Here is a 26,111-nt window from a genome sequence, read left to right as displayed (position 1 = left end):
ACCTTACTAGTTAAACTAAAAGAGAAACAAGCAATAATGTTGGATACTTTTATAAAAACACAATACAATCGCAAGCGCTCACAACTCGCGCACACTCACCTTACACACGCATTTAATATTACGCTCTTATAAGTATCTCAAATTTAGCGTATGACGCATGCCCGCGCAAATGGGCGGGCTACTTTGCTAGTTGTAATAATAAGTACATTTACGACGATAGTTTGACGATGGTTCATGGCGATTGGTTACTTAGGATGTAAGGTATGTTGAGAATTACTTGTTTTTGCATGAATAGCAACCTGCGCTTTTGCTGGTCAGTCCAGCTTTTCTAGTCCTTTTTTTTATTATTGTTGTAGTGCTTATACAAATTAATACACTTTTATAAAGCATTATGCTTTTCCATTATCAGATAGGTCTCGGCCTCTCGGGCTCTAGCCCGAGATGGAAAGGGATCCTCTGACTTAACTGATGTGCAGTTGAGTCATTGACATGTAGGCCATAGCAAAGTGGGACCCACATGTCAGTGACTCAACTGCATGTGCAGTTAAGTCAGAGGATCTGCTTCCGCCCGAGATATGAAATTGCTGTGATTCAGTTGGTGGGTCCCTTCCTTTTTGACTAAGTTTGCAGTCTCGCTCAAACTCAGTATATGGTGTAGGAGGGAAAGCTCCAGGAAGAAGAACTAAAGCAGCAGCAGCGTTAAAGCCAGATCATGAGCAGATCGAAAGCCCCGAAACCAGTTGAATACAACCACTGCGAGCTCATCAGCCATCAACAACCAGCTCGTAAGTTCTTCCAGACTTCCGTTATTCTTTTCATCCCTTCCTTCTTTATCATATCACACACAAGAAACTAAAACTAGCCATCATCAGGTATTTAGTTACGTTTATGTAGTGGTGATGTATGTTTTTAGCTTGTGTTTGCGAGGCCGTTTTAGCTAGCTGGTTTATTTATTCTTGTCCTTAAGCGACGAGATCTTTTCAAGCCATCCATAGAGGGTGCCGCATCTGGTCTATGTTTACTTATTTTCCTGGGTCATACAGGAATCGATTGTTTCCTTCATACGATATCATGTGAAATTCCTCCCTTTTTTCAAATGAACAGGGCTTACGGTTGGTAGCAATTCGACTCCCCGTTCTTTATGATTTGATTTCTACTGCAGCGAATTGATAAACAGACGGAAAAGATCTATAGAGACATATGATGGCGGAGGAGGAGAGCGGTCAAGCTAGTAGGACAACAGGTCAGCGTCGCAAGCGTTCGGAGTATTGGGATCACTTTGAGCACAAGGCTGAGTGCAACTACTGCAAGGCGCTGCTCTGCGCCGATCCAGTTAGGGATGGCACCTCGCGTCTTAAGAAGCACTACGGGGAGACCTGCCCGGCGAGACATCCTAACAAGTCTGGGCGTGGTAGACCGCACGGGCACGGATCGCCCGCTGCGTCATCTGAGCAACAAGAGAATCACGTCTTGCAGAATGCATCGACGATCTCCAAATCCACCTCTGATGGTCAGCAAATGGTGGCTACTGCTGCTGTTGAAGATCAACTTATCAGGATGATCGCACTAGGATTTCCTTCCTCGATGGTGGAAGACGTGCAGTTCATAAGATTTGTTGGAATGCTCTGCCCTGAATTCAAGATGCCTTCGCGAGATGATGTGGAGGAGAGGTGTGATGCCCTCTTCGACCAAGAAACAAGCAACCTGAAGGATGCTATTGCACGTACGCCTGGACTGATAAGTTTGTCAATAGGCCGTGGTCGAACTGCCATGGTGGATACTGTGTTCCTGGCGGCCCACTTCATTGATGATGAATGGAATCTCTGTAGGAGAGTAATACGGGTGTTTAAGGACCATGATTTCTCTGATAATCGCTGTGATCATATATTGGACGTCAAAGATTACTATAACATTTGGCATGATTATGATGAAGTGGAGGGAACTATTTCTTCCTGTGGTCTTTTTCCTAAGCTTGTTGGCGCTATATTAGATAATGAAAACTATACGGACATAGTCAGAAACAAATTGTACAAGAAAAATCATCTTAAGCACCTCTCTGCAAGCCAACGAAAGTTGTTCCATGCTACCGACATGCATTGGGAGCTCGATATGGCCACTGATAACCTAATATATGGTCCTTGTGGAGAATACGGAAGTCATTGGCTTTTCGCCTTTATGGAATTATGTTTGACTAAGAAGAAACACAGAGATATTTCTTCACGTCTAAAGCTGAATCACCCGTGGACATACGACAGATATTGGTATGCGTTATATTATGCACTACAATTTCTTCACAATGAATGCTCTTCTTCTACAGCAGAAATTGCCGGCTTAGTAGGAGATGACACATTCCAGGAAACAGTTACTAGCGAGCTGTTCCGCACAACATTAGGCATGATATACAATGCTATCGAAACAGTTGCTGGCTCCAGTTCTCCAACCTCAAACCTATCCCTTATAGAGCTAGTGAAGCTGAAAATAAAGAAATGTACCAATGCATCTAGAAGGAAGGATGATAATGATGATGAAGACACTGACGAAGAAGAAATTGATGATAGTGATGATGAAGGTAATGATGAAGAACAAACTAATGATGCTCGATGTTCTTTTAAAAAATTAAAAGAGTATCTAAATAAGGTTTTTGAGAAGACATATTTGTCACAAAGCATACCGCTTATTCTAGACCCAAGATTCAAGCTCGTCAAAGTTGAACGACTTCTGGAGAATGCTTCCCTACCTCCAGATCGCATTTCGGAGGTTCAAGCAGCAGTCGTTCAGCTCTTTCAGGACTATAGTAATCAGGGCAATGCAAGGGAGCATACCAATCATAACAATGAGAATGTAATGGATATCGATCCCTTCCATCAAATTCATAACAGTACTTTCCAAACTGTTGGTCAACCGAGTATGGAGCATGATCACAGGAGTTCACAGGAAAGCATAACAGAACTCGACGCTTACCTGCGAGAAAAGACCGTCTGTCACATCCTAATTTTTGTTTCAGGATTTATAAAGTATTTAATAAATTATTATTAGAATTTATATTAAATGTTCATTAATTTACAAGTGAAGTTAAATGTGGGAAATAAAATTTCCTAAATATAAAGCATGGATGGATTTAATTTTTATTAAATTCTCCATGGTTAATTATACTCTCATGAATATTCTCAGATTTTTCGGAGCTCAATTCCTAATTTTAATCATACAAAGAGCATTTCAGTAATTACCCACATATTAAATTAATTATTAAATGGTCTAATTATAATTTTTTTAAGTACTTTGAGTGTCCAAGTATTTTCAGGATTTTTCTTGAAATTATTTGAGCATTGGAAGTATTTTTAACAATTCAAAGATCATTTAAGTGATTATTTTAATTGGAAAAGTAATAAAATTCTCCTCCCTTGTCTTGGGCTGAATCCGGCCCATTCCTTTCCTTCCTCTCTCTTCCGCCGGCCCAACCCGAGCCTGCATCCTCTCTTCTTCTCTCAGCCAAAGTCTGGTTTTGGTCCCTCTTCTAATCTGGCTGAGAAAAGAAAAGCCCGGCAAGAAGTCTACTTTACCTCCCTGTCGCTACAGTGCGTCTTCAAGCTCCAGCTGCCATGCCGAGCCGCCTTGCCGCGTCGAATCCGCCCCAATCTCTTCCCTTATTTTTTTCCCTTTTTTTGAGGGGTTTTTATCCTCTCATCTTCCTCTATCCTTACCCCCAAAAATCGGAGCAAATCGTTGAGTATCTTATCCGAATCGAACTCGTTTTCGAGTTTATCTCCAAAACCGAGTTTTTGATTTCCCGAGCCGATTTCTTGCGGGAGGAGTCCGATCTCTTCAATCCAAGGCTATAAATAGGACCCCCTAGTCCTCCTCTTTCGTTTGCCCCATCTTCCGTCCTCTCCCGTGCCTCGTAGCCATCGCGCCGCCGCCGCCTAGCTTTGCCGTCGCCACCGTCGACTGAAGCCGCGCCGCCGCTAGACCTCGTCGCCGGCCGAGCTCCATCCGCGTCGCGCCGCCACCTCCGTCGTCGCCGCCGGTCGCTGTCACCACCGTTAGGTGCGCGAGAGGGTGGAGAAGCCCGGCCGCCTGACCTCCGAAGCCGCCGATCACCGGAGCCCCGTCGCCACCGTCGACCGAAGCCGCGCCGCCGCTAGACCTCGTCGCCGGCCGTCGTCGTTCGTCGTTTGGTTTGAGGGTGAGTACCGTTGGGTTCGTCTCGTCGTCCTCTACGTGTACATGTCCTCCAAAGTCGCAGCCGACCATCCAATCTCCGGCGAGGTCGCCATCTTGGTCCGGCCATTGATGAGGTCATCATGACGTCATCATCGTTTTTCTTTTTCCTGTTTTTCTAATAGATTAAATCTTCGGAAATTCATAACTAAATCATCGTAACTCGGATTCGAGTGGTTCAAGTTGCTAAATTTATCTAAAATCAAGATCTACATGTTAAAAATATACACATGTACTGTTTTTGCTTGTTTTTGTACTGTTTTGTTGATTTTGTTCTTTCGCTTTAGTTTCCGACGTTCCGGAGGAGAGCGTTTTCGTTGAGGAAGGTTCAGAAGTGTTTGCGGAAGATCAAGGCAAGTCACACAGATCCCAAACAACCCTTTGAGCATGTTGAACCCATTTAAAGCTGATGCTTTATTTCAACTTATGCATTATTTTCGAATGTCATCGGGTGGTGAGCCTTTCCCGATTAATTAATGGCCGAAGATGACTTTATTTTCCTATGGGTTATAATTTGATTAGCTTGGACCTTATATATTGGTTTGGTTCAACTAAATGCTATATATATATAATTGCTTAGCCATGCTTAGAAACATTAGCTCATTAATAGGATGAATCATATATACTACATTATTATTTAAGGTTATATTTAATGGTAGCTCACGATGGTTAATCGTGTTATGATAATTAATTGATAATTAAAATTTGTCAATGGTGGGTTGTGAGCACATGGTTTTAAAGGTCGTGCTCATGACAATTAAGGACCGGTTCGCGAGCTACTGTTGTGAAACATTAACCGTGCCAACCACAAGCCAGCGTGGGCAACGGCTTTACCTTTTGTATAGCATGATTCATTACAGGGTGCCAGACTGAGAAGCGGCGAGAAGTCCGTGGGGGTCGCTGGGGAGTCCATGCCTCTGGTTGTAGAGGGGGTGATTATGATCCAGGAATGGTGCACTGTGGTGAGTTGTGTTGTGCAGAAGGTATTGTCACAGCCTCTATTCGGGTACTTTCCAGTATCGCCACGCATGGTAGACATGATGTTGAGGCTGTGTCTTGTGGGTACAGTGGTACACCTCTGGCCAGAGTAAAACTATTCGAATAGCCGTGCCCGCGGTTATGGGCGAGTTGAGCAATGTTTTTCGTGATTAGTCTCACGCCTCTCACAATAATTATTGATGCTATAACTGGTAATAATTTGTTTAGCTCCTGGTTTGGAGTTAGATCTGTACAGCCGGGTATGGTTGTTCAGGATGGTTGGGCCTGTGCAGCATGGGTGTGCTTCAGTGTTGATTAAAATTTCTGATTAATTACTCCACTGTTTTACTTCTCTTAAATGTTTGCTAAATGCTGCTTTTGCAAATGAGCCTATATTATGCCATCCTTTGGTATCCTTGTGCACGTGCATATTTGCTGTGTGGCTTGTTGAGTATGTCATATGCTCATTCTTGCAATAATCAATCAAACCTCAGTTGAAGAAAAAGGATCCAGAAGGAGAAGACGTTTGGCTTATACCCCAGTTGAGTTGCCTGTGGGAGTGGAGCTGAAGCCATCGCTAGACCGTTATTCCGCTGCTGTTTTCTTTTCTTTTGTAAGTATGTAACGTTATTTTTATGATGGATTTGTATATTAAATTGTCAATTTGTGTACCTCGGCTGATTCCTGGACGAGGATTTTTATGCACAAATTAGTTCGGAAATTACTAGTGAATTTCCGGGCGTGACACCATCCCAATCAAGCAAGAGAATTTCGACATTCTCAAGTGGTGGAAGGAGAACTGTCACAGATATCCGATAGTAGCAAGGATGGCGAGGGATTTCCTGGCCATTCCGACGTCTACCAGGCCAACACCTCAGATGATGACCGAGATCACAAACCATCTTCGCCGCTATGCGTGACACTACTACTGCAATCAAAGTTATACATGTGCCTTGCTTACCAGCTCTTCAATTCATCGCCTGAACAGTATTTGCATCCACTCATGTCATTTCTAATCTTATATATGCATCCTGTTCTGTTTTAGAGATTAAATGTATTTGTGTTTGATGTGCCGTTCGCGTTGCTTCGTATTTTGTATGGCTGACAATGCTGATGTTAATCTGTGGGTGTTAATCCCCACATAATGTATGTCGACACATTTGTTTTAAAAATTGTTATGGGTTATGGCCCGTAAACCATTCTCACTGTTGGGGTCATTGCTAGCATTAGTCTCTCAAGTATATGTGTAATGTGGTTGAAGAGCAAGGAAGTATTGGAGCCAATGTGTTTACCTCTATCTAAGTTAAAAAAAATGGATAAGAGTTCATAAGCCGAAAATGTATGCAGACCTCTGTTTCAGACTGCATCCTCTTCTCTGGTTTTATCAGATTGATATATTTGTTAAACTTTGTTTAGGTCACCTTGAAGGTTTAATCAGAACAATTTTTCCGAAGAAGAAAACAGAACTATCGAAAGATGAATTCAGCAATAATAAAAGGGGGTAGCGCACGAAACCTAAAAGTGGATGGATGCGGAGACAAAGGATTTAGATAGGTTCAGATCCTCTCAATGAGAGGTAATACCCTACTCCTGTTTGGGAATTTGAATCCGCCAGGTGAATTATAGATCTGACGATCTAGTTGTCTCATGCCCCCTAGAGAACCTCCTGCCCACCCTATATAGGATGGGGGACAGGATTATAAAATAGAAACCTTAATCAATACGGTATCGGTTTCCTAAATCTATTTTACAATATTATCAAACCAGGACTTTAGGCCGTTCCGTAATATACAAGGAAACATAATACCCAAGTCATGATCTGTTATATATTCCATAGATATAAGTTATCCCTTATAACCAGTCGGATAACCATGCCGTCTGGGTATGGGATACCCATAATCTCCACAGTAGCCCCTGAGACCTTCACAGTCGAAAAGATAATCTTCTCTCGAACCAGATTACTCCAAAGCCGAGTGCTTCAATCATCTTTGCCATGATCTCCCGAGTATTTTTACCAAATCTGAAGACTGTGGAGGGCTGAAAAATAAAGTCAGGTGCATCGACTAGATGCACCTAATAGGTGTAGCCCTCGACTATGTGGTTAATTGAACAAACCAAGCATATAGTCAAGGAATAAATAATCCAACCAACCGAGTGGCTTCGATAATTATAGTCAACCAAGCGACTTGATATTAATATGTAGCATATGCGGTGTAAATCCCTGAATAACATGATACGAGTGATATACCGACTGCTTTGTAAAATATGATGAGTGTAACCTAAAGTTGACTATATCATTGAAAATTCACACGCAAAACAGCTATAAAGAAGCTTGTATGTTGTGAATAAAGAAATTTCCAAAGTATTGGGCATACACCATGCGCACACTGCTTTAACAGATGTACTTAAGTCCCTAAAAGACACATGGTTTCACCACACCTGGAAATATATGGCATATGTGGTGTAAAATCCGAGTAAATAAACTCATAAAGGATTTACCAACTGCCTGGAAAATGACCAAGATATATAATCAGCCTAAGCCATAATATTGGTCATTAAAAATGCACACTTACGTGGCAAAAAGCAACGATATTGTATCCAATCAATTGCTTAAAAACCCAAACAGCACCTTGACTTATATAAAAAAGTCAACGGGACAGCTATATAAACCTTTACTGTTTGACACCTTTTAAGATGCATTGTACCAACTCCTAAAAAGTTGAGTAACTGCGGTATAAAAGGATTTTAAGGTATTGGGCACTTGATCACGCGCACTTTGGCCTAAGAAAAAAGTGCCTAAGTCCCTAAAAGAACGTGACAGGCCACACCTGAAAATATGGGCTGCAGACATATTAGGCCTAGGCCAAAAAATATGCCTTCGACACCCTTTAAAGGATGACGCATGTAACATGCTCCCGAGTAATAAATCTTCTAGGTGATATAGACCAAGTGTAGCTCATATGAATAGCTTCTGATCTGAGTGATTATCCCTTATGGGATACTCCAAAATAGATATAATAATTGAATCCCGACTGGCGCAAGTATTCGGTTGATAACCCTTACGGGGAATAATGATTGGTCCAGTCTTCGAGCATAGAAAATAGACCCATGATCATGAATTCATGTTGCATGTATCCGGAACAAGTCCAAATTGAAGGCATGATACTTGTGTTTGAGCTAGTAAGCCCCTGATCATATAGCTTGTCCTTCTGTCATAGTCACAATGGTCCATTGATGGTAGCTGACGCAGTTGACATCCCATATAGAGATAATATTGCCCACCAGAGGTAGCAAAAATATTGGTAGTAGTGAAGATAGTGATACCAATCAAAAGTGATGAAGTTGCATAGCTGTGGAGGCGAAGAAACCAGTCGGCAATAGTCAGGTCAGCCAGCAATGAATATGAAGGCGCCCAGCGATAAAGTTGTGTAGCCATGGCAGTGAAATAATCAGTCGGTGATAGACGATGCAGCTGGTGAAGAAGATGAAGATGCCCATTAGTGGCGACATAATAAGCCATCCATGAAGGCGAGGATACCGGTCGGTGGTGACGAAAGCAAGCCGACGGTGAAGATGTAGACATGCATCAAAGGCGATGACGAAATCCACCAATCATGAAGATGAAGAAAATAGTTGGCGACGACAAACGCAACCGACAGTAATGATGATAAGCAGCAATCATAGATGATCAAATATAATGACGAAGTTGCCCATCAATAGCAGTAGAGTGGGCTATGTTGAAGAGGCTTGACAGGATGTTGATGAAAATAACGATGTCGGTGATCCAGTCGATAGCAACCGTGAAAGTGAAATAATAAGTCGGCGAAGACATAGTCATCCATTAGAAACAGAGTTGATGTCAGGGCTGATGAAGCAGAGGTGCTGGTGATGATGTCAGTGACAATAATCCATCAAATTGGTGTTATAGCTGTTGCAGATGCTTCACTTGTAGGAAAGTAGATGATGTTGTCCAACTCGTCGAAACTGAGCTGATTGGTTGATAACTCTGCTCTAAAGCAAAGACGAAGATAATGACTCCTGGAATTGACTCGTTGGCTGATTAATTGATTGCTTCAGCTTGTCAAATTTTGAGTCTTGTATTTGTGTAGCCCCCGACTCTTTGGTTAGTTGAGAAACAACTGAACATAGAGTCGAGAACTGTAGCTTCTTGTCATCGAGTAGTCATTGCTTGAGTGAAGATATGTGTTAAGGATGTCCGAGTAGAAAATTTGAAGATTGGAACACCACTTGTTGTAATAAAATAACACGGCATCATATTTGGTGACGTATGCCGAGGTGTCGAAACTCTTGTAGTCGTCATGGTTAGTGAAGTAGAGGCAATAGAGTTTGCCGATGCCGAAGATAATAAAAATGAAGTTGCTCCACCATGGTGACAAAATTGCATAGCCGTGATGAAGTGAACACGAGTCGGCGGCAACAGAAGCAAATCGGTAGTGAAGACGCGCAGTTGTGAAGATAAAAGCACCAGTCGGCGGCGGCATAACCAGTCGGCGACGGAAGACGATGATGTCCATCAGTAGTGGTAGTTGTATAAACCAGACATAGAGGCGAGGGCACTAGTCAGCAGCAGACGAGACGACCGGCGATGAAGACGATAAGGCCAATCAACACTAGCAGAATCATACAGCCATGGAAGTGAAGAAACCAGTCGGCAGCAGACGTAGGCAACTTGTGTTGAAGATGTTGACGCCTATTAGCGGTGACGGCGATGTAGCTAGCCGTGAAGAAGATAGCATCAGTTGGCGTCATAACAGGCCAGCCGTGCAGGCGGTGACACCTGTCGGCGGTGGATGAGGCGGCCGGTCGGTGAAGCGGCCGGTCGGTGAAGACGTAGACGCCCAACAACGGCGGCATAATAGGCCAGCCGTGCAGGCGGAAACACCAGTCGGCGGCGGATGAGGCGGCCGGTCAGTGAAGCGGCCGGTCGGTGAAGACGTAGACGCCCAACAACGGCGGCATAATAGGCCAGCCGTGCAGGCGGAAACACCAGTCGGCGGCGGACAAGGCGGCCAGTCGGTGAAGACGTAGACGCCCAACAACGATGACATAATAGGCCAGCCGTGCAGGCGGAAACACCAGTTGGCGGCGGATGAGGCGGCCGGTCGATGAAGACGTAGACGCCCAACAACGGTGACATAATAGGCCAGCCGTGCAGGCGGAAACACCAGTCGGCGGCGGACGAGGCAAGCCGGTGGTGATGTTCTGACTGATCCATTCCTGGGGCGTAAGAGATAAGCTTAAAGCCATGAATCCCTTTTATGCATATCTGGATCTGGATCCTGCAGAACAAACATATAGGATGAGTAGTATCTGATATAAATATAATACTCGAGAAAAATTCAAGTATTTTAAAATATTTATAAATATGTATTTCTTCTCTTGTCAATTTTGATTTCCCCGAGCAGATGACTCATTACGTTTAAACACTCTGCCCGACTAGTCATAGCCACCAAGCATCGGGAGTCGGCCTACGCTCTCCCCAAACATGCATATGAGTGACATGAGTTCGTCATTAATGGAACAAAGTTTCACGGGTCGGAGTTTACTACTCGGGTACTTTTGCAATTATTAAGAGCAGAAAATAAATTATCTTATCTCTATGCTTTTGATTTATTCCGAATAATACTTAGCACCTTGCGTTATTCGGTCCATCCAACAAGCCCCCGGGTGCTAGGAATCGGCCCAAAGGCAACTATCCATTAGCAAACCAAACGGAAAGCATAGGAAGATGGAACTCCATAACTCGATAGGCACTTTTGTACTCAGAATATGTCGCAAGCAATCAAGATAAATATTATGAAAATTGTTTAAAAAATATGATATAACATCTGTAGCCCCCGACTCACTAGTCAACGGCGAACCAGTTGATGTAGTGAGGCAAAGGAAAAGGCAAAATATCATATAAAGAATAAAATAAATGATGACTTAGCTTTGTCGTATTCCCTCGGTGACAGCAAAAGTAGCCGATGTGGGAACGAAGCAGTCCATCAATGGTGACAAAAACACCAGTCGGCGCCAGTGGAACCAAGCCAGTGGTGTAGATGATGAAGCCCATTAACGGCGGCGAAGTCCGCCAACCGAATAGGCGAAAACATCAGTCAGTGGCGGCAAAGGCAGGCCGGCGATGAAGTCGTAGACGCCTAACAGCGGCGGCATAATAGGCCAGCCGTGCAGGCAGAAACACCAGTCGGCGGCGGCGAAGGCCAGCCGGTCGGTGAAGATGTAGACACCCATGTACGGTGGTGTGACCAACCAACCGTATAGGCGAGGACACCAGTCGATGGACGCCCAACAACGGCAGCATATAATAGGCCAGTCGTGCAGGCGGAAACACCAGTCGGCGGCGACGAAGGCAAGCCGGTCGGTGAAGACGTGGATGCCCAACAATGGCGGCATAATAGGCCAGCCGTGCAGGCGGAACCACCAGTCGGCGGCGGCGAAGGCCAGCCGGTCGGTGAAGACGTGGACTCCCATGAACGGTGGTGTGACCAACCAACCGTATAGGCGGAGACACTAGTCAGCAGCAACGGAGGCAGGCCAGTCGGTGAAGATGTTATCTCCATCAGCAATGGTAGCGGCACACACCGATCGTGGAGGCGAAGAAACCAGTCGGCAGCGACGAAGGCGGCCGGCGGTACAATGCATATATGACGCATGCATATATTGTTAATTAGCCAATTAATCTCCTGTGGTATGAACACTTAGATGCCTTCACACATGCACATCGTTAGACTGATCCGTGGTCCTGCACATAGATCGCAGGTCCGAGTCCGGGTCGAATCCAAGTCGAAGAGAATCAGACTCGGGGTAGCCAGGTACATGCAAAATAAGAAACCACAGATCGAATAGAGATTAGTAGCAGAAATAAATAAAAAAGTGTAGATGATTATGGATATGAATTGATGCACGTATTTATGCATGAAGATCGGTCCCATGTTTGGACTGTGCAGCTCCGGGAGTAGTACGTATCAAACAAAATCATGGTTAACACCAATGATCCAGATCAGGTGATTTGCAGACGTGGTTTAAGGGCTGCCGGGAGGGTGCACGACGCGATCTGTAGCACGGTGTCCCAACATGCGGCTCTGCATGCACAATGCGCAGCCGCGCCGTAGCATCTCGACGAATTCGCATTGCGAGATCCAGCCATATCGTTGGAACATGAAAATCATAAATAACAACACGTACATCAATCAGCAATTAGGAATCAACCAAATAATAAAAGCAGATTGGAGCGACAAACTCGTGGGGTCGAAGATTGATTTGATCAGAAGACGGCGCCAATAGCGGCGATGATATATTCCATCACACTTGTCGATAGAAAACTCAGCGCACCCCTACCTGGCGCGCCAACTGTCGAAACATGAATTCGGCAATAATAAAAGGGGTAGCGCACGAAACCTAAAAGTGGATGGATGCGGAGACAAAGGATTTAGACAGGTTCAGGCCCTCTCAACGAGAGGTAATACCCTACTCCTGTTTGGGGATTTGAATCCGCCGGGTGAATTATAGATCTAACGATCTAGTTGTCTCATGCCCCCTAGAGAGCCTCCTACCCACCTTATATAGGATGGGGGGACAGGATTACAAGATAGAAACCTTAACCAATACGGTATCGGTTTCCTAAATCTACTTTACAATATTATCAAACCAGGACTTTAGGCCGTTCCGTAATATACAAGGAAACGTAATACCCAAGTCATGATCTGTTACATATTATATAGATATAAGTTATCCCTTATAACCAGTCGGATAACCATGCCGTGTGGGTATGGGGTACCCATAATCTCCACAAGAACAATTTTAAGCTGTTTATTTTAAGATTTAGACTAAAGCAAGCTCGGATTTGGAGGGGTATCTTGCTGAGTTGATTGCAGTCAATACGTCATATCAATCGAAACCATTCACAATACACTCCTGGGATCTCGGTTACTCCGTAATTTTAAATTGAGAGATGCATTATATCTGTTATTACGGTTCAAGAACACTCTTCAAACTCGATAGAAACATGAAAATCTGAAGTGAACAACTAATTGTTGGTCCACCGGTCAGGGAAATAACTCTAGCTAATTTTTTTGGTATATTTATCTTGGGGAATAGGTCCACTTACCGTCCCTTATCTTTATGTCGAGTTTAATTGACATCCTAAATACTAGAAATCTTCACCCTTTATCTTGACAAAATCGTCCAAGCTAGGTCCCATGGCAGTATGGATGGGTAGTTTTACTGACGTGGCATCCTAGTTAGCAAAAAAAAAAAATTAAAAAAATATATAGGGCCCACTTGTACATGAGAAGGAAAAAATATGTTGGCCCCACATGTACGTGCCCCACTTCTTTCTTCTCTATTTTGCCCTAACCACGTATGCGAGGTCGATAGAGGAGATGTCTTAGTGGTGCTGGGTGGAAAGGGTGTTGGCTCGAGCAGAAGACGAGCCTGAGGCAGTGTGATCCCTGGCTCTGTAGAATGGTGATGATGAGCGGTCATCGGTCAACCGGAGAAGAAACCCGGAGTCCAGTCGAGGTCAAGGCGCCATTGGTTGACGGAGAGGCAGTCGCACTATGGCTGACAAAGGGATCTCTAGGTATTGGATTTAGAGAAGGTAGATGCATCGTCGAGGCTTGGGGGGCATGAGGCTGTCCTTTAGCTACAAAGCCCGACCAAGGTCTAGGCGTCGTCGGCTAATGGAGAGGAAGTCGTGGTGTGGGGGTTAGGGAGGACAGGTCTTGGAATTGGAGAAGGTTGATACAGCGTCAAGGCTTGGGGGGCAGAAGGTTGTCCATCAGTCGAGGAGCTCGACCGAGGTCGTGGCGTCGTTAGTTGGCAGAGTAAATCACGACATGATATGTGAAGGGGACGGGAGAGGCGGCCAAGTCACGGAGTTGGAGAGGCAGGTGTGGCATCAGGGCTTAGGGGACCGTTGCCGCTACATCCTCGGTCGTGGGTGGCAACGACGGGGAACGTGGAGACGGACTCACTCATGGAGCTCAAGGCGGCACTGGAGTCGTCGATCCTCTTGCTGTCTTCGTGAACGTGAGTCACCGAGGCAGTGACCCATGCAGTTTGCATGTCGGCCCCTCTGCTTCCCTGCCAAGGGCCATGGGTCAGGAACGAGCGGACGATGACCTTGGCCATCGCGCTCCATGACACACGCTGTGTTTGAGCGAGGTTTGGGAGGAGATATGAGTAGAGGAAGAGGATGTATGCCACTTACAAGTGGACCTCACATGTTTTCTAATTTTTTTTCTGACTAGGAAGCCACATCAACAAAACCACTCATTTATACTACCATGGGATCTGACAACGGTTTGACGAGATGGGGATGAAGATTTCTGATATTGCGCTCTTGGCATGTTTATTAAACTCGATGTGACGAAGAGGGACGGCAAGTGGACTTATTCCTTATATATTGGAGGAGGCCCAATAAGCCTACATGTGTCTCCTCAGTCTCGCAAGAACGGAATTACCAATCCAAGTCCAAACTCAGCCGCAACTCCGGCGATGCCGCCGCCGCCGCCGCCGGCCACCGTCCTCGTGACCAACGGCACCGTCTCCCCGCAGGCACCACCCTCCGCGGCCTCCTTCCTCGACTCCACCCCGGGCGCCTACACCACCGCCCGCGCCACCGCCGCCGGTGGCCTCCTCTGGTGGCAGCGCCACCTCCTCCGCCTCGCCGACTCCACCCGCCTCCTCGCCCGCTTCCACCCTCATCTCCTCGGCCTCGCCGCGCTGCCGCCCCGCAAGCCGTTCGAGGACTCGCTGAGAGGGATCGAGCCTCTCGTCAATCGCTCCGTGCGGGTCGCCCTCGACGAGATGCCCGGCGAGGACATGGCGCTCACGGCGTTGCTCAGGGCCTCTCCGGCCGAGGAGGAGTCGGAGCTGGAGGTGTGCGTGCACCTGGGGGCCTACGTGCCTCCGGTCTTCGGAGAGGCCGGGGCGAGGCTTGCCGTCGCTGGGAGGGGAAGGGACGCCGCCGCCGCCAAGTACGCGCCATGGGCCAGGTCGCCTTCCTCTGCTCCTCTTTCCCTTTTGCATTGCCTCTTCGTTACGAGCATTCTAAGTCATTTTGATGCATCACTGTGTGTGTATTGGTGTATGTCATGCAGGATGAGGAAGAGCATGGAGAAGATGAGGCCTCCTGGGGTGACGGAGCTCTTGTTGACAAACGATGGAGACCATATTCTTGAAGGCAGCATCACTAACTTCTTCGTTGTCTGCCGCAGGGTGAGCCTCATGCTAGGATTCGGTTTTCTTGGAATTCAAACAAAGTTATTAGTCCCATGCTATTGGATATCGCCTACCGAAACAACCGAGAAATAAAATAGAGTAGAAGGTCAAACTAAAATAACAGTAGCAATTCGATCGGCAATCGGTATGATTATAATGCACCAAGTGAAAGGTGTGCTTTCCACCTATTTGTTTTCATGCCAGTTGGTCCAATTACCCTATGTTTTGGATGCCTCCCTGATAAATGTTGTTGTTTTTTTATCATGTTTCTTCAGGAGGAGGAGCATCCATTGAATAAGCCTTTATCTGTTGAAATGACAGCTAATGAGTTTGAAGTGCAAACAGCTCCACTGGGTGATGGAATTCTCCCTGGTATTATGCGTCAGATAGTGATAGAGTAAGTATCCACTTCTTTCTTCAGTTCTATGTACTGTGATTTGTACTTCTAAATAAAAATAACCAGATGGTGAATAAAAACTCAGGCTACTGATAAAATAGCTCCAACTTGGACTCATGTCTAGGTTTAGATTTTTTCTTTATCTTAATGCGAAGATGTGCAACTCTTTGCAGATTCCCTAGAATGACATAGTTTGGGATTACCTTTCCTTCACCTCATGAATTTACATACTAACTAGCATACTAGGTACAGTGACATGCACTAGAAAATTGCATTTGCTTGTTTAAATGAATTCAACGGTGGGAACAATCTATGCTGGGTTTCTAACTGGGGTTTCATATGCTAGAGATAATGTCAAATCCTTATGCCTTGTAACAGAAGTTCTATTTGCTTGGACCAGGGTATGCCATGATATTGGAATCCCATTCCGGGAGGTTTCACCATCGTGGTCCAAACACAAACTTTGGGAAGAGGCCTTTGTTACAAGTAAGGCTAGTCTTTTCCATATCAACGAACTGACCATACCGGGACAACATATTATTATGTAGAGCATGGGTTAATGTTCTGTCTCCAAATTATATTGTACAACAGGTAGCTTAAGGCTTATCCAGCATGTGGAGACTGTTCAAGCTCCTATATTGTGGGAGAACATAGAATCAAAAACCTGGGCCGATGTATCTTGGGAAGTAAAACAATTTCAGGTATGCACTATTTGTTTATCGGTTTCTGAAGTTCTATATTTTGTGGCATTCTGCTTTGTTTATTAACCATAGCAAGGAACTTAAATCAGGGTGCTGGAAGTATTACCACACAGATAAAGGTTAGTTGTCTAACAGACTGTAGATAGCTTTGCTAATTCTGAATCTGTGCCAGACTGATTTCCAAATTATAGTAAACGTTTTTTAAAAATAAATTGTGAGAAAAATTATGTGGTATTGAATTTTCTAGTTGTAAAGCAATTTGATAGCACTCTAAGTGTTATCAAATTGGCAATTCAGTATCTACATTATTTCCACTTGATGATTTATATATTGTTCTTCATGCAGAGGGAAATATCGAAGAGAGCAATACAAGAGGAATATGACATAAAAGATCTCTTGTGAGTTATGAATCCTGTGATTAGTTTAGGGTGATAAATGTGGCTTTACTATTAGTTCAGAGAAGACAATAATGTCTTTGCTGTTATTTTCTTTTCTTTGGCTATGGTGAACTTTGTACTCCATCCGATTGGAGTCCAATAGGCTAATAATCTATCAATTCAGCTGCTTAGTATTTTTTAGACAATGGTGATTATGGTTTTGTGTTTGTTGTGTTCTATATATTTTCTTGGCTATTTTGGGTGCTGGATCAGGTGTTGCATAACATGATGTATTCATCTATCTCCCATTTCATCCGCCTTTGCTCAAGAACTTTGTTTTTCCAGTTAATACATATTTTTATGATAATCCAAATTTTCATAATTGCACCGAAACCGGGAGTACATCAGTGCGTAGTAGTGTATTTCAGCTGATGTGCCATTTATGTTGCTGCTGCTTTGATTAAAAGGAATTAGGAATCTAGTGTATTGCCTGAAATTTTGCAGAGTTAGTTTTGTGGTCTCTTTTGTCAAGATTGTTTAGATTTGTTTTGTTCAGCTTGAGTTGCAAATAAACATGGAACCTCAGTTTGCAGTACTGCAGTGATAAGCCACAGGTGTGTGCGGTGATTTATTTTATGCTGCTGAGGCTTCTTGCCACGTGATGCTTTATCTTCTTTGCTGGCTGAAATAGTAGTGAGTTCCCTACTGGATAATATTTTCATGTTGTTTATTTTCCAAATGATTGTGTGGCATCTCAAATATATTTTTGTAGTTTAATTGCAGATATTTTTGCATCACATCATGGGCTGAAACTCTGCTGTTTATATTACCTCACTACTGGTGGGTCTGGTTGATAGTTGTTTGGTGGATAGGAGAGGAGAGTCCATACTTGCGTGTTGATGTCATTGGGAGCACTGCTGAGTCTTCTCTTCTCTGTTGTGTAAAATAGTATATTTTGCAGCTTCTTGAATTTTCAGGGAAGACAGTGAGATAAGATTCCTTGACTCTTGAGGCCTCTTGGACTGGTGACATGTGTATGCAGATTGCCAGTATGGGCCTGTTTAGTGCACGAAAAGAAAATTTTTGGGTGTCACATCGGACGTTTGACCGGATGTCGGAAGGGATTTTCGGACACGAATGAAAAAACTAATTTCATAACTCGCCTGGAAACCGCGAGATGAATCTTTTGAGCCTAATTAATCCGCTATTAGCACATGTGGGTTACTGTAGCACTTATGGCTAATCATGGACTAATTAGGCTCAAAAGATTCGTCTCGATATTTTCCCCCTAACTGTGCAATTAGTTTTTTAATTTATTATTATTTAATACTCCATGCATGTGTCCAAAGATTCAATGTGATGTTTTTGGGAAAAAGCTTTTGGGAATTAAACAGGGCCTAAATGTGTTTGGCAAGCAGGCAACTAATTCTGTTGTTGCCTCCTGGATTCAGAAAAAGGAAGATGAAATTCTATTGTTGCCTCCGCTACGAATCAATAACTTCTAGTATTTCTAACTGTAGTGGTTGCCACCCCTTCTTCCACAAGCTTTCAAATTCAAAACCTCCAAATGTGCTTTAGTCAGTGGGTCATGTAATTAGAAATCAATTTTGAATTTGAGGTGTTACAGCTTCCAAGTAAGACTTTAACACTATTTTCAAGGGAAATTTTGTTTTCAACTCATGGAATCTCACCTTTCACTTTTGATGATATGTAAGGTGAGGAGGTGGATAATGCCTAGTAGCAATATCATGCAAGGGGAAAGGAAAGGGGAAATATCATCTAGGTGATGTTATGGTGAAAACTCTGGTTTATGGATGTGCCGTGGAGAGCGTTCACTATTTTGTACGCCATCAGATGTATTCAACCTGTACATAACTGAGGTTTGGAAGGCAAGGTGTTAAGGTCAGCTTCTATTCTTTCTCATCCTATTGCAGTTGTACATAATATGGTTTGTTTAATATTTGTTGATCTGTTGCAGAGCATGCTTTGAACTACAAAGTACTGCCCATGGATACCCAGTGCTATCCTTCTGAGGTTTTTATTTCTCAGACCTGATTGTCTCTTTACATGATGTAGGCAGTCAGAAAGATAGTTTCACTAAAGATGAGATAATCTCAGTATACACAAAGGTAAGCAGAAGGAAGCTCCACGGTTGCCCATTTTGCTGTTGCAATCCTACTATTACTGGTACTATATACGGCTATTTGGTTTCGGGAATCCATACTTTAATCTACTTTTTTCCAGACTATGCATGATCTATTTATGTACACGTCTAATCAGTACAGTTTGGTGAACTGTTATTTATGGAGGTATACTTTGCGAATACTTTTGGTAGTTTCTGCTCCAGAGGATGATTTCTCATGCAGTGCAATGGTTGAAGCTAAACATACAATCAAGACATGAAATAAGTACCATGTGTTAAAAAGTCAAAGTATTTTATACTACTGAATTACTGGGACGTGTTGATTGGAGCAGAGCAGAGCAATGCTAGCTGGTCTTCTCTTCCTAGAATTTTTTACATTTAACCCTTTTTTAAAAATAATTTACAAATAGGCCCCTAGAGAACTAATTCTAGGAATATATCCATTTTTTGGGTAAAAAGGGTTAAAATGTAAATATTTTTTTATTACAAATAGGCCCTCAATGCTAGCCTCTATGGTGCTGAGGATCTATTTGTAAGAAAAATATTTACATTATGACCCTTTCATAAAAAAATTAGTTTATATGTAAGGTTTTCGGCATCCATCTCTTTGGTGCTGATTGATCCGATCCCTCTACATCTTGGCTTCTAGAGGGGTGAGGGTATCGGTGCTAGCATTGTTGGGTGCCAAGGGCGCCAAGGTCACTGGCACCGAGAAGAAAATGGTTTATTTCTGTAATAAGCTTTTTAGGTTCAATTTGTAAACTAAGTTTTTAAAAGGGTCGAAATGTAAAAAAATCCGGTCATCTGATCTTCTCTTCTCTCGTCGTGTATAACTGAAGTCCATGGAGAGAAGTATAATTTGCATGTCCAAACCGAATCAATCGTCTGTGCCAACGTGATGCAAGTCCACCAACCCAACGGCCCGTAACGGATGCGTACGTATACGCATGTACTCCGTATGTACGTATATCACGGCTACTTATTATGCAATTGCCCTTGTACGAACCTGACAGCAGCAATTCGGACGTGTATGCACGATGTGCACGTTTACGTTTGTACGTCATCGATCGACATTCGACAGTGTAAATGTGGTTGGCAATGAAAATTTGGTAAGCAAATCAAATTAAAGCCCAAACACTCGAACAAATGTTGGTAGCAAACAAAATGAGCATATCTATACTCGTTAAAAAAAAACCATCACTATGGTGGTGAGTGGTGAAGTTGTCATCAACCCGCTGTTCATAAAATTAAAATTAGTGAATCTGCAACCACTTACCACTTGTTATCATTATTAGCTAACACATAGGGGTTACTGAACAGTGATATGTCATTACTTACCACTGTTATCATTATTAGCTGACACTGAACAGTGACGTATGTCCATTTATTTCGAAGCTACAGAGAATTGGGGAAAAAAACTACTACGGATGCATCTTTCGAATTGCGTTTAATCTTATTCGTCCCTTTTTTTTCCAACGAAAGGCTTACCTTTTTTTTCTAGCAAATTAAAGGCAACCTTGGGCATGTTATATTTTACTTGTATTAAGTAAAATAAGAACCAGCAAACAAAAAGATAGAGCCTTCTTTTCCATCACATTCATCGTAATCATAGTCACTCTATGTTGTTTCACATCCCCACCGATCTTATCGTTGGTGGAAGAGAGGGCATATAGAGAATCAATCAAAATTTGGACAAACTACAATTTCACAATGGCTTTTGAATAGCACAATAGTCGTCCATTTCGAAAAACAGATCCAATAGAACCGCTGAAGATGCTATTGTAAAATAGCTATGATAGATGAATGGTACGTATTTTTCTTGGCCAAGCAATACCTCGTAAAATCGATCCTTAAGTTCGCACCGAACTATTCCGGAGATTGCATTCACCGGACTATTGTTACAGATTATACGTACTCAACTACATGAATAAATTAATATAAATATTCTAAAAATTAAACTTAACAAATAGATTAGAACAAATCATCCCAATAATACGGTAAAGTTTTTTTGAAAAAAAAATGAAAATATACCTTTTCTAAAAATATTTTGTGTTTATATACATGCATAAAAAACATTTACATAAATATACCTCCTCCACGCAACGGGGACGTGGGACTGAGGCGGTGCCGCTCTTCCATTCCGCGGGACCGGCCGTCGCGCAGGACGGCCGTGCGGTACCGCCTCGCTCCCGCAGCACGGGAGAGCGACAGCGTGGTGAAGGGCGGTCGCACGCTGTCCTAAGGCGGTCGTGCGGCGCCGTTCCGCGGGACCGAGCCGGTCGCGCGGCGCTGTGGCGCGGGACCATAGCGGTCGCACAGCGCCGTTGTGCGGCACCCGTGCCAGTCGCACGCAGGACCGCCCTGCACCGCGCTGCCGTTCTCCCGGGCTGCGTGAGCGAGGCGGTGCCGCACGGCCGTCCTGTGCGACCGCCGGTCCCGTGGAATGGAAGAGCGGCACCGCCTCAGTCCCACGTCCCCGTTGTGTGGATGAGGTATATTTGTGCAAATATTTTCCACGCATGTATATAAACACAAAATATTGAAAAAAAGGTGTATTTTCAAATTGTATTCAAAGTTTTTTTTAAGAAAACATACTTTTTTATCCGGTGGAGTAGCTGAAAAGAACGTGACCGTTGTGAGGCACCAGGAACTGATCATAGGAACCGGATGGCTCACCACTTGTTGGTATACCTTCAACTCGATCCGCAAGTAATCCGCGCATATATAAATAAACAAACCAGCATACGTGATGGTCGCCATGGACGCCCATCCACTTGTCACGCACCATACACACACACATTCAGATCGAGACGACGCGGGAGCTAGAGATCGCGAGAGGAAGGCGTCGTTTTTCTCCTGCGTCGTCAAGAACATGAGACGCATTTGCATATGCACACACACACGTATCCATGCAGCAAGTGACGTACGCGTGAAGATCATATCGAGCCATGACCTGACCGGCCAGCACTACCTGCAGCATCCATGATCCATGCATGTCTTTTGGCCGGGGCCCACTTGCTGACAACGCAGTTAGTTCGCCGAAGCCAACAAGCCAAGCAAACGGCATGGAGGGAGATGGACGTACGGCGTCACCGCCGCGTCGACGGACGGTCGGTCCAGGGAAGGCTTCTTGCACCGGAAGAAGCTGTTTCATCTGACATGATTGCCTCTTGTCTTCATCCCTCCCAAATCTCTCTCCTTTCCGTTGCTACCTACAGCTACAAGCCACGGCACAGAGCAGTAGACTTGCAAGCCATCCATGCATTTGTATGCTAGAGCAGTAGAGCCTAGAGATGGCTCTGGCTGGATGGAATGGACGGATGGTTGGTTGGTTGGATGGATGACGTTGCTGTGGCCGGCTGTTTCCACATAAATCCGGCGTCAGGTTTGCATTGGTTTCTACCTATTTCAATTCATCCCCTCTCTGGCTACGACTCTACCTCACATGCCCCACGCATCGTTTGCACTAGCTTGCGGGGTAGATCTCTCTCGACGGCTCTCTCCTCTCCGTCTGTCTATAGCTACTATTAAAGGAGGGGAGGCTCTCCTCCTTCTCCCCCTCCTGCTCCTGCTCCTCCTCTTCTTCATCGTTTCACTTAGCTTTTCTTTCTTCTTCGTCGTCTCGGTTCACTCCTCCGTTCGATCAACTTTGCTTGTTTCAAGCAAGTTAGATCTCTCACCAACAGGTACTTATGTTTCTCCGGCGTCTTCGCTTTCTCCCCTTTTTTTTTTTGTTGAAAAGATCTTCGCTTTCTTCTTTTGATTGTGTATATATATATATATAGTCTTGTTGGTAGTCTTCAAGAAGTTTGATTTAACTATTTCTTGATCTATTTGCGACTAGATTCTATATATATGCAAGAGTATTACATGTATTTGTATGTGTTTCACTTCATTCGGTTGTTCTTTTGCATCTACATGAACACATATGGGTTCCTATATATCTAGCTATGGATCGATCTTGGTATGCGTACAAAAATTCATAGTCCAGCACCATCTACCTATATATCTAGGATTCTAGGGTGGTGTTCAGCTAGCATGATCTCAAATCGATTTGTTTCTTTTGCTCGGTCTATGGTTCAATTACTTGTAAAAGTTTCAAAAGAAATCAACGCTTCATCCAAATGATTTGGTATTCCCTTTATTATAGTTTAATTTTGAAACCTCTTCATCTCTTGATTTTGCGGTGAGCGATCAATAAGTACGCTATTTCAAAAAAAAATCCTCATATTATTCCTTGTTCATCCATGTATGCACGAGAATTCTGTAGCTAGTTGTCACGCGCATAGATTTGTCGCGCATAGAAAATAAGTCTTACTAGGAATTGTCTTATCTCGTCAGTTTTGGTCGTACGCAAGCAACAGTTATGAAACAGTCCAAGAAAATAAGCCGTAACGTGTTTCCTCGAATCGCGGGTGGACAGAAAGCTAAAAATAATCGAATTAACGCCTATTTGTCACATATTAGATTAAGCATATTAATTTCCTCCAAAGAAATCTGTGTTCAATTTCTTGCGCTAAGTCCGCGTGAAAAAAAAAGGAATCAACCTCCCTATTCTAGCACTCATTTCTATTTCAAAATATGGAAAGGAAATGAAAGAAAGCAAAATCCCACATATGATTATACTTGGTTTTCATAGGGTAACATAATTAATTAATTGTTTGATCACACACAAACACACACACACACACACACACACACACACACACACACACAAAAATATAAACACACACATAAACTATGCTTTGAACTATTGTGGCTATTGCTGGTTGTAGAAAATCAACCATATTAATTCCAGTGTTCATTTTTATTTGAAAATATGGAAAAGGAATGAAAGAAAAGAAAGAACCACTCCCACCATATGATTGTATGTTGTGATAGAAAATAAGGTCTTGGTAGGAATTCTCTTCACATCAATTTTGGTTTCGTAGGCAAGTAACAGTTATGAAACAATCCAAGAAAAATAAGACGCAACATATTTCCTTAAATCGCGAGTGGCAGAAAGATTAAAATACCGTTGAATTAATGCCTATTTTGTCGCATATTAAATTAAACCTATTAATTTCCTAAAAAAACAGTGCGTGTTCAAGTTGTTAGTCTAGATCCGAGTGAAAAAGAATCAACCTCCTCATATTGATGTTCATTTTATTAAAAAAGATAGAAAAAAAGACAGAAAACAAAGGACCACTCCCACACCATATGATTGTAAGATTGTTGTTGAAGTTTTCATATGGTAATGTAATTAATTAACTATGTGATCATATTCATTTATATACCATGCTTCATGTGTTTTGCATAGGATCTCTACTGGTAGCTAGTAGAATCAACTTATTCATTTCACCTTCTCTATAATCCAATAAATCATACTATATCTTTATACTACCATCTCAAATAATATCGGTAATAGAATAATTTTTTTAACGATAGTAGAACTCATATATCAACTATTGAGATATCACATTATCGCTTCTATGTTTCTACCTACGATAATACCAATAATAAAATGCTACCAGTAGAGACCACCGTAGAGACACTCACCATGCTTAATTTTGAACCATTGTGGCTATTGTGTGCAGGAGGTGATCAATGGCGAGCGGCGGCGCATTATCCCCGGTGGAGGAGAAGCCCGCGGTGGTGAAGACGACCAAGGCGGAGCAGCACGAGGAGGAGGCAGTGGTGGCGGTGAAGAGCGCGGCGGAGATGATGAAGAAGAGCAGCCCGTGCTGCCCCCGATGCAACTCCATCAAGACCAAGTTCTGCTACTACAACAACTACAGCATGGCACAGCCGCGCTACTTCTGCCGCGAGTGCCGCCGCTACTGGACCCAGGGCGGCTCCCTCCGCAACGTCCCCGTCGGCGGCGGCTGCCGCAAGAGCAAGCGCTCGTCGGCCTCGTCGGCGTCGGCGTCGGCGGCGTCTCCTCCTGCTCCTGCGGTGGGCGCCGCGCCACCGGTGGTGCCGGCGCTGTCGTCAGCGATCAGCAAGCTGCTGCAGTCGGAGCCCATGGCGGCGCCGTGCGCGGACTTCCCCAACGTGCTCCCGACCTTCGTGTCCACCGGGTTCGAGCTCCCCTCCGCCGCCGGCGACCGCCTCTCGCTGGGGTCGTTCGGGGCGTTCGGCAACCTGTCGGCGGCGGTGGCGGCTCCCGGCGGTGGTGGTGGGTCGTCGACGACCACGTCGTTCATGGACATGCTGAGGGGAGTTGGAGGGCTTTTCGACGGCGTCGGCAACAGCCATCAGATGGGCGGCAATGGCGGCGGCGGAGGCAGCTACTACGCGCCTCTCATCACCGGCGCCGGCAATGGCATGCTGATGCCGCCGCCGCCGCTGCCGCCATTTTCTGGTTCTCTGATGCAGCATGGGATGCAGGGGCTGTTCGCCAATCATGCGATGGGAGGAGGTGGTGGTGGAGTGATGAACGCCGGCGAGGACGGCAGCGTGATGGCGGGGCTGGGAGGAGGCCAGTGGCCGCCGGCGCTTGGTGGTGCAGACGAGCAGCAGGGCGGCGGCGACGGCGGCGAAGCTGTGATGACGAAGGACACCGGAGGCGGCGCATCGTCGTCGGCGTCGAGGCCGGACTACTTCTACGGCTGGAACAGCGCCGCCGGCGGCGTCGTCGCTGGAGGCGGCATCGGCGGCAACGCCGCCGCTGCCACCGGAGCAACGCCATGGCAGGGCCTCATCGACAGCAGCTCGGCCATGATGTAAGCTCAATCAAATCAACCATGCCAAGGTTGGAGAGAGATCTCATCCAGAAGTTGTTGCTAGCTTCTTGGAATGATTTTTCTTCAGCTTCATCGATCGCTTTAGTTCGTTTTTGATCCGTGGATCAAATTAGTTCGCTCTTTGGAAAAATTCGTCGAAACAGTTTTAAATTTTGCTAGACAAATGCATGTCGTCGTCGTCGTCGTCGCTCGTTTACCTGTAATTAGCTTGGAGTTGGGGTTGTTTGATTGACCTCATGGAACCATGCAAAAGTTACTCATGTTTAAGGGGAGTTAATTAAATGTACATCATTGGTCGTGACATTGCTTAATTGCCGTTGGTTT

At 44.4% G+C, this 26,111-nt stretch overlaps 3 protein-coding genes and 1 long non-coding RNA gene across 11 annotated transcripts; all 4 read left to right on the top strand.

Moving 5' to 3' along the window:
- The first annotated feature begins 698 nt into the window (after positions 1-698).
- LOC127761908 (zinc finger BED domain-containing protein RICESLEEPER 3-like) lies at positions 699-3,194 on the top strand. Its single transcript, XM_052286240.1, has 3 exons — positions 699-785; positions 1,163-2,980; positions 3,172-3,194. Exons 2-3 carry the CDS (start codon positions 1,201-1,203, stop codon positions 3,192-3,194), a joined length of 1,803 nt encoding a protein of 600 aa, XP_052142200.1. The 5' UTR covers positions 699-785; positions 1,163-1,200.
- A 1,383-nt stretch (positions 3,195-4,577) lies between these two features.
- On the top strand, positions 4,578-6,266 carry LOC127761911 (uncharacterized). Its single transcript, XR_008015330.1, has 2 exons — positions 4,578-5,201; positions 5,691-6,266. It is a non-coding gene; the product is annotated as an uncharacterized LOC127761911 (long non-coding RNA).
- An 8,302-nt stretch (positions 6,267-14,568) lies between these two features.
- On the top strand, positions 14,569-20,147 carry LOC127764330 (uncharacterized). Of its 8 annotated transcripts, none has more exons than XM_052289196.1 (10): positions 14,569-15,218; positions 15,324-15,441; positions 15,720-15,841; positions 16,242-16,327; positions 16,433-16,542; positions 16,632-16,661; positions 16,888-16,940; positions 17,506-17,612; positions 18,635-18,821; positions 18,996-20,147. In XM_052289196.1, the coding sequence occupies exons 1-8, from the start codon at positions 14,569-14,571 to the stop codon at positions 17,579-17,581; spliced, it is 1,245 nt and encodes a 414-aa protein (XP_052145156.1). In that variant the 3' UTR covers positions 17,582-17,612; positions 18,635-18,821; positions 18,996-20,147. The 8 variants fall into 8 exon arrangements, with proteins under 8 accessions (XP_052145156.1, XP_052145155.1, XP_052145153.1 ...); XM_052289195.1 differs by having other exon boundaries at positions 17,703-18,821; XM_052289193.1 differs by having other exon boundaries at positions 17,692-18,821.
- A 4,501-nt stretch (positions 20,148-24,648) lies between these two features.
- Positions 24,649-25,770, top strand: LOC127764699 (dof zinc finger protein 3). The gene has a single exon (XM_052289611.1). It carries the CDS (start codon positions 24,649-24,651, stop codon positions 25,768-25,770), a length of 1,122 nt encoding a protein of 373 aa, XP_052145571.1.
- The last annotated feature ends 341 nt before the right edge of the window (positions 25,771-26,111 follow it).

Source organism: Oryza glaberrima, chromosome 2 (genome assembly GCF_000147395.1).
Source record: "Oryza glaberrima chromosome 2, OglaRS2, whole genome shotgun sequence".
NCBI classification, from domain to species: Eukaryota; Viridiplantae; Streptophyta; class Magnoliopsida; order Poales; family Poaceae; genus Oryza; species Oryza glaberrima.
This window is presented reverse-complemented; position numbering and strand designations above follow the sequence as displayed.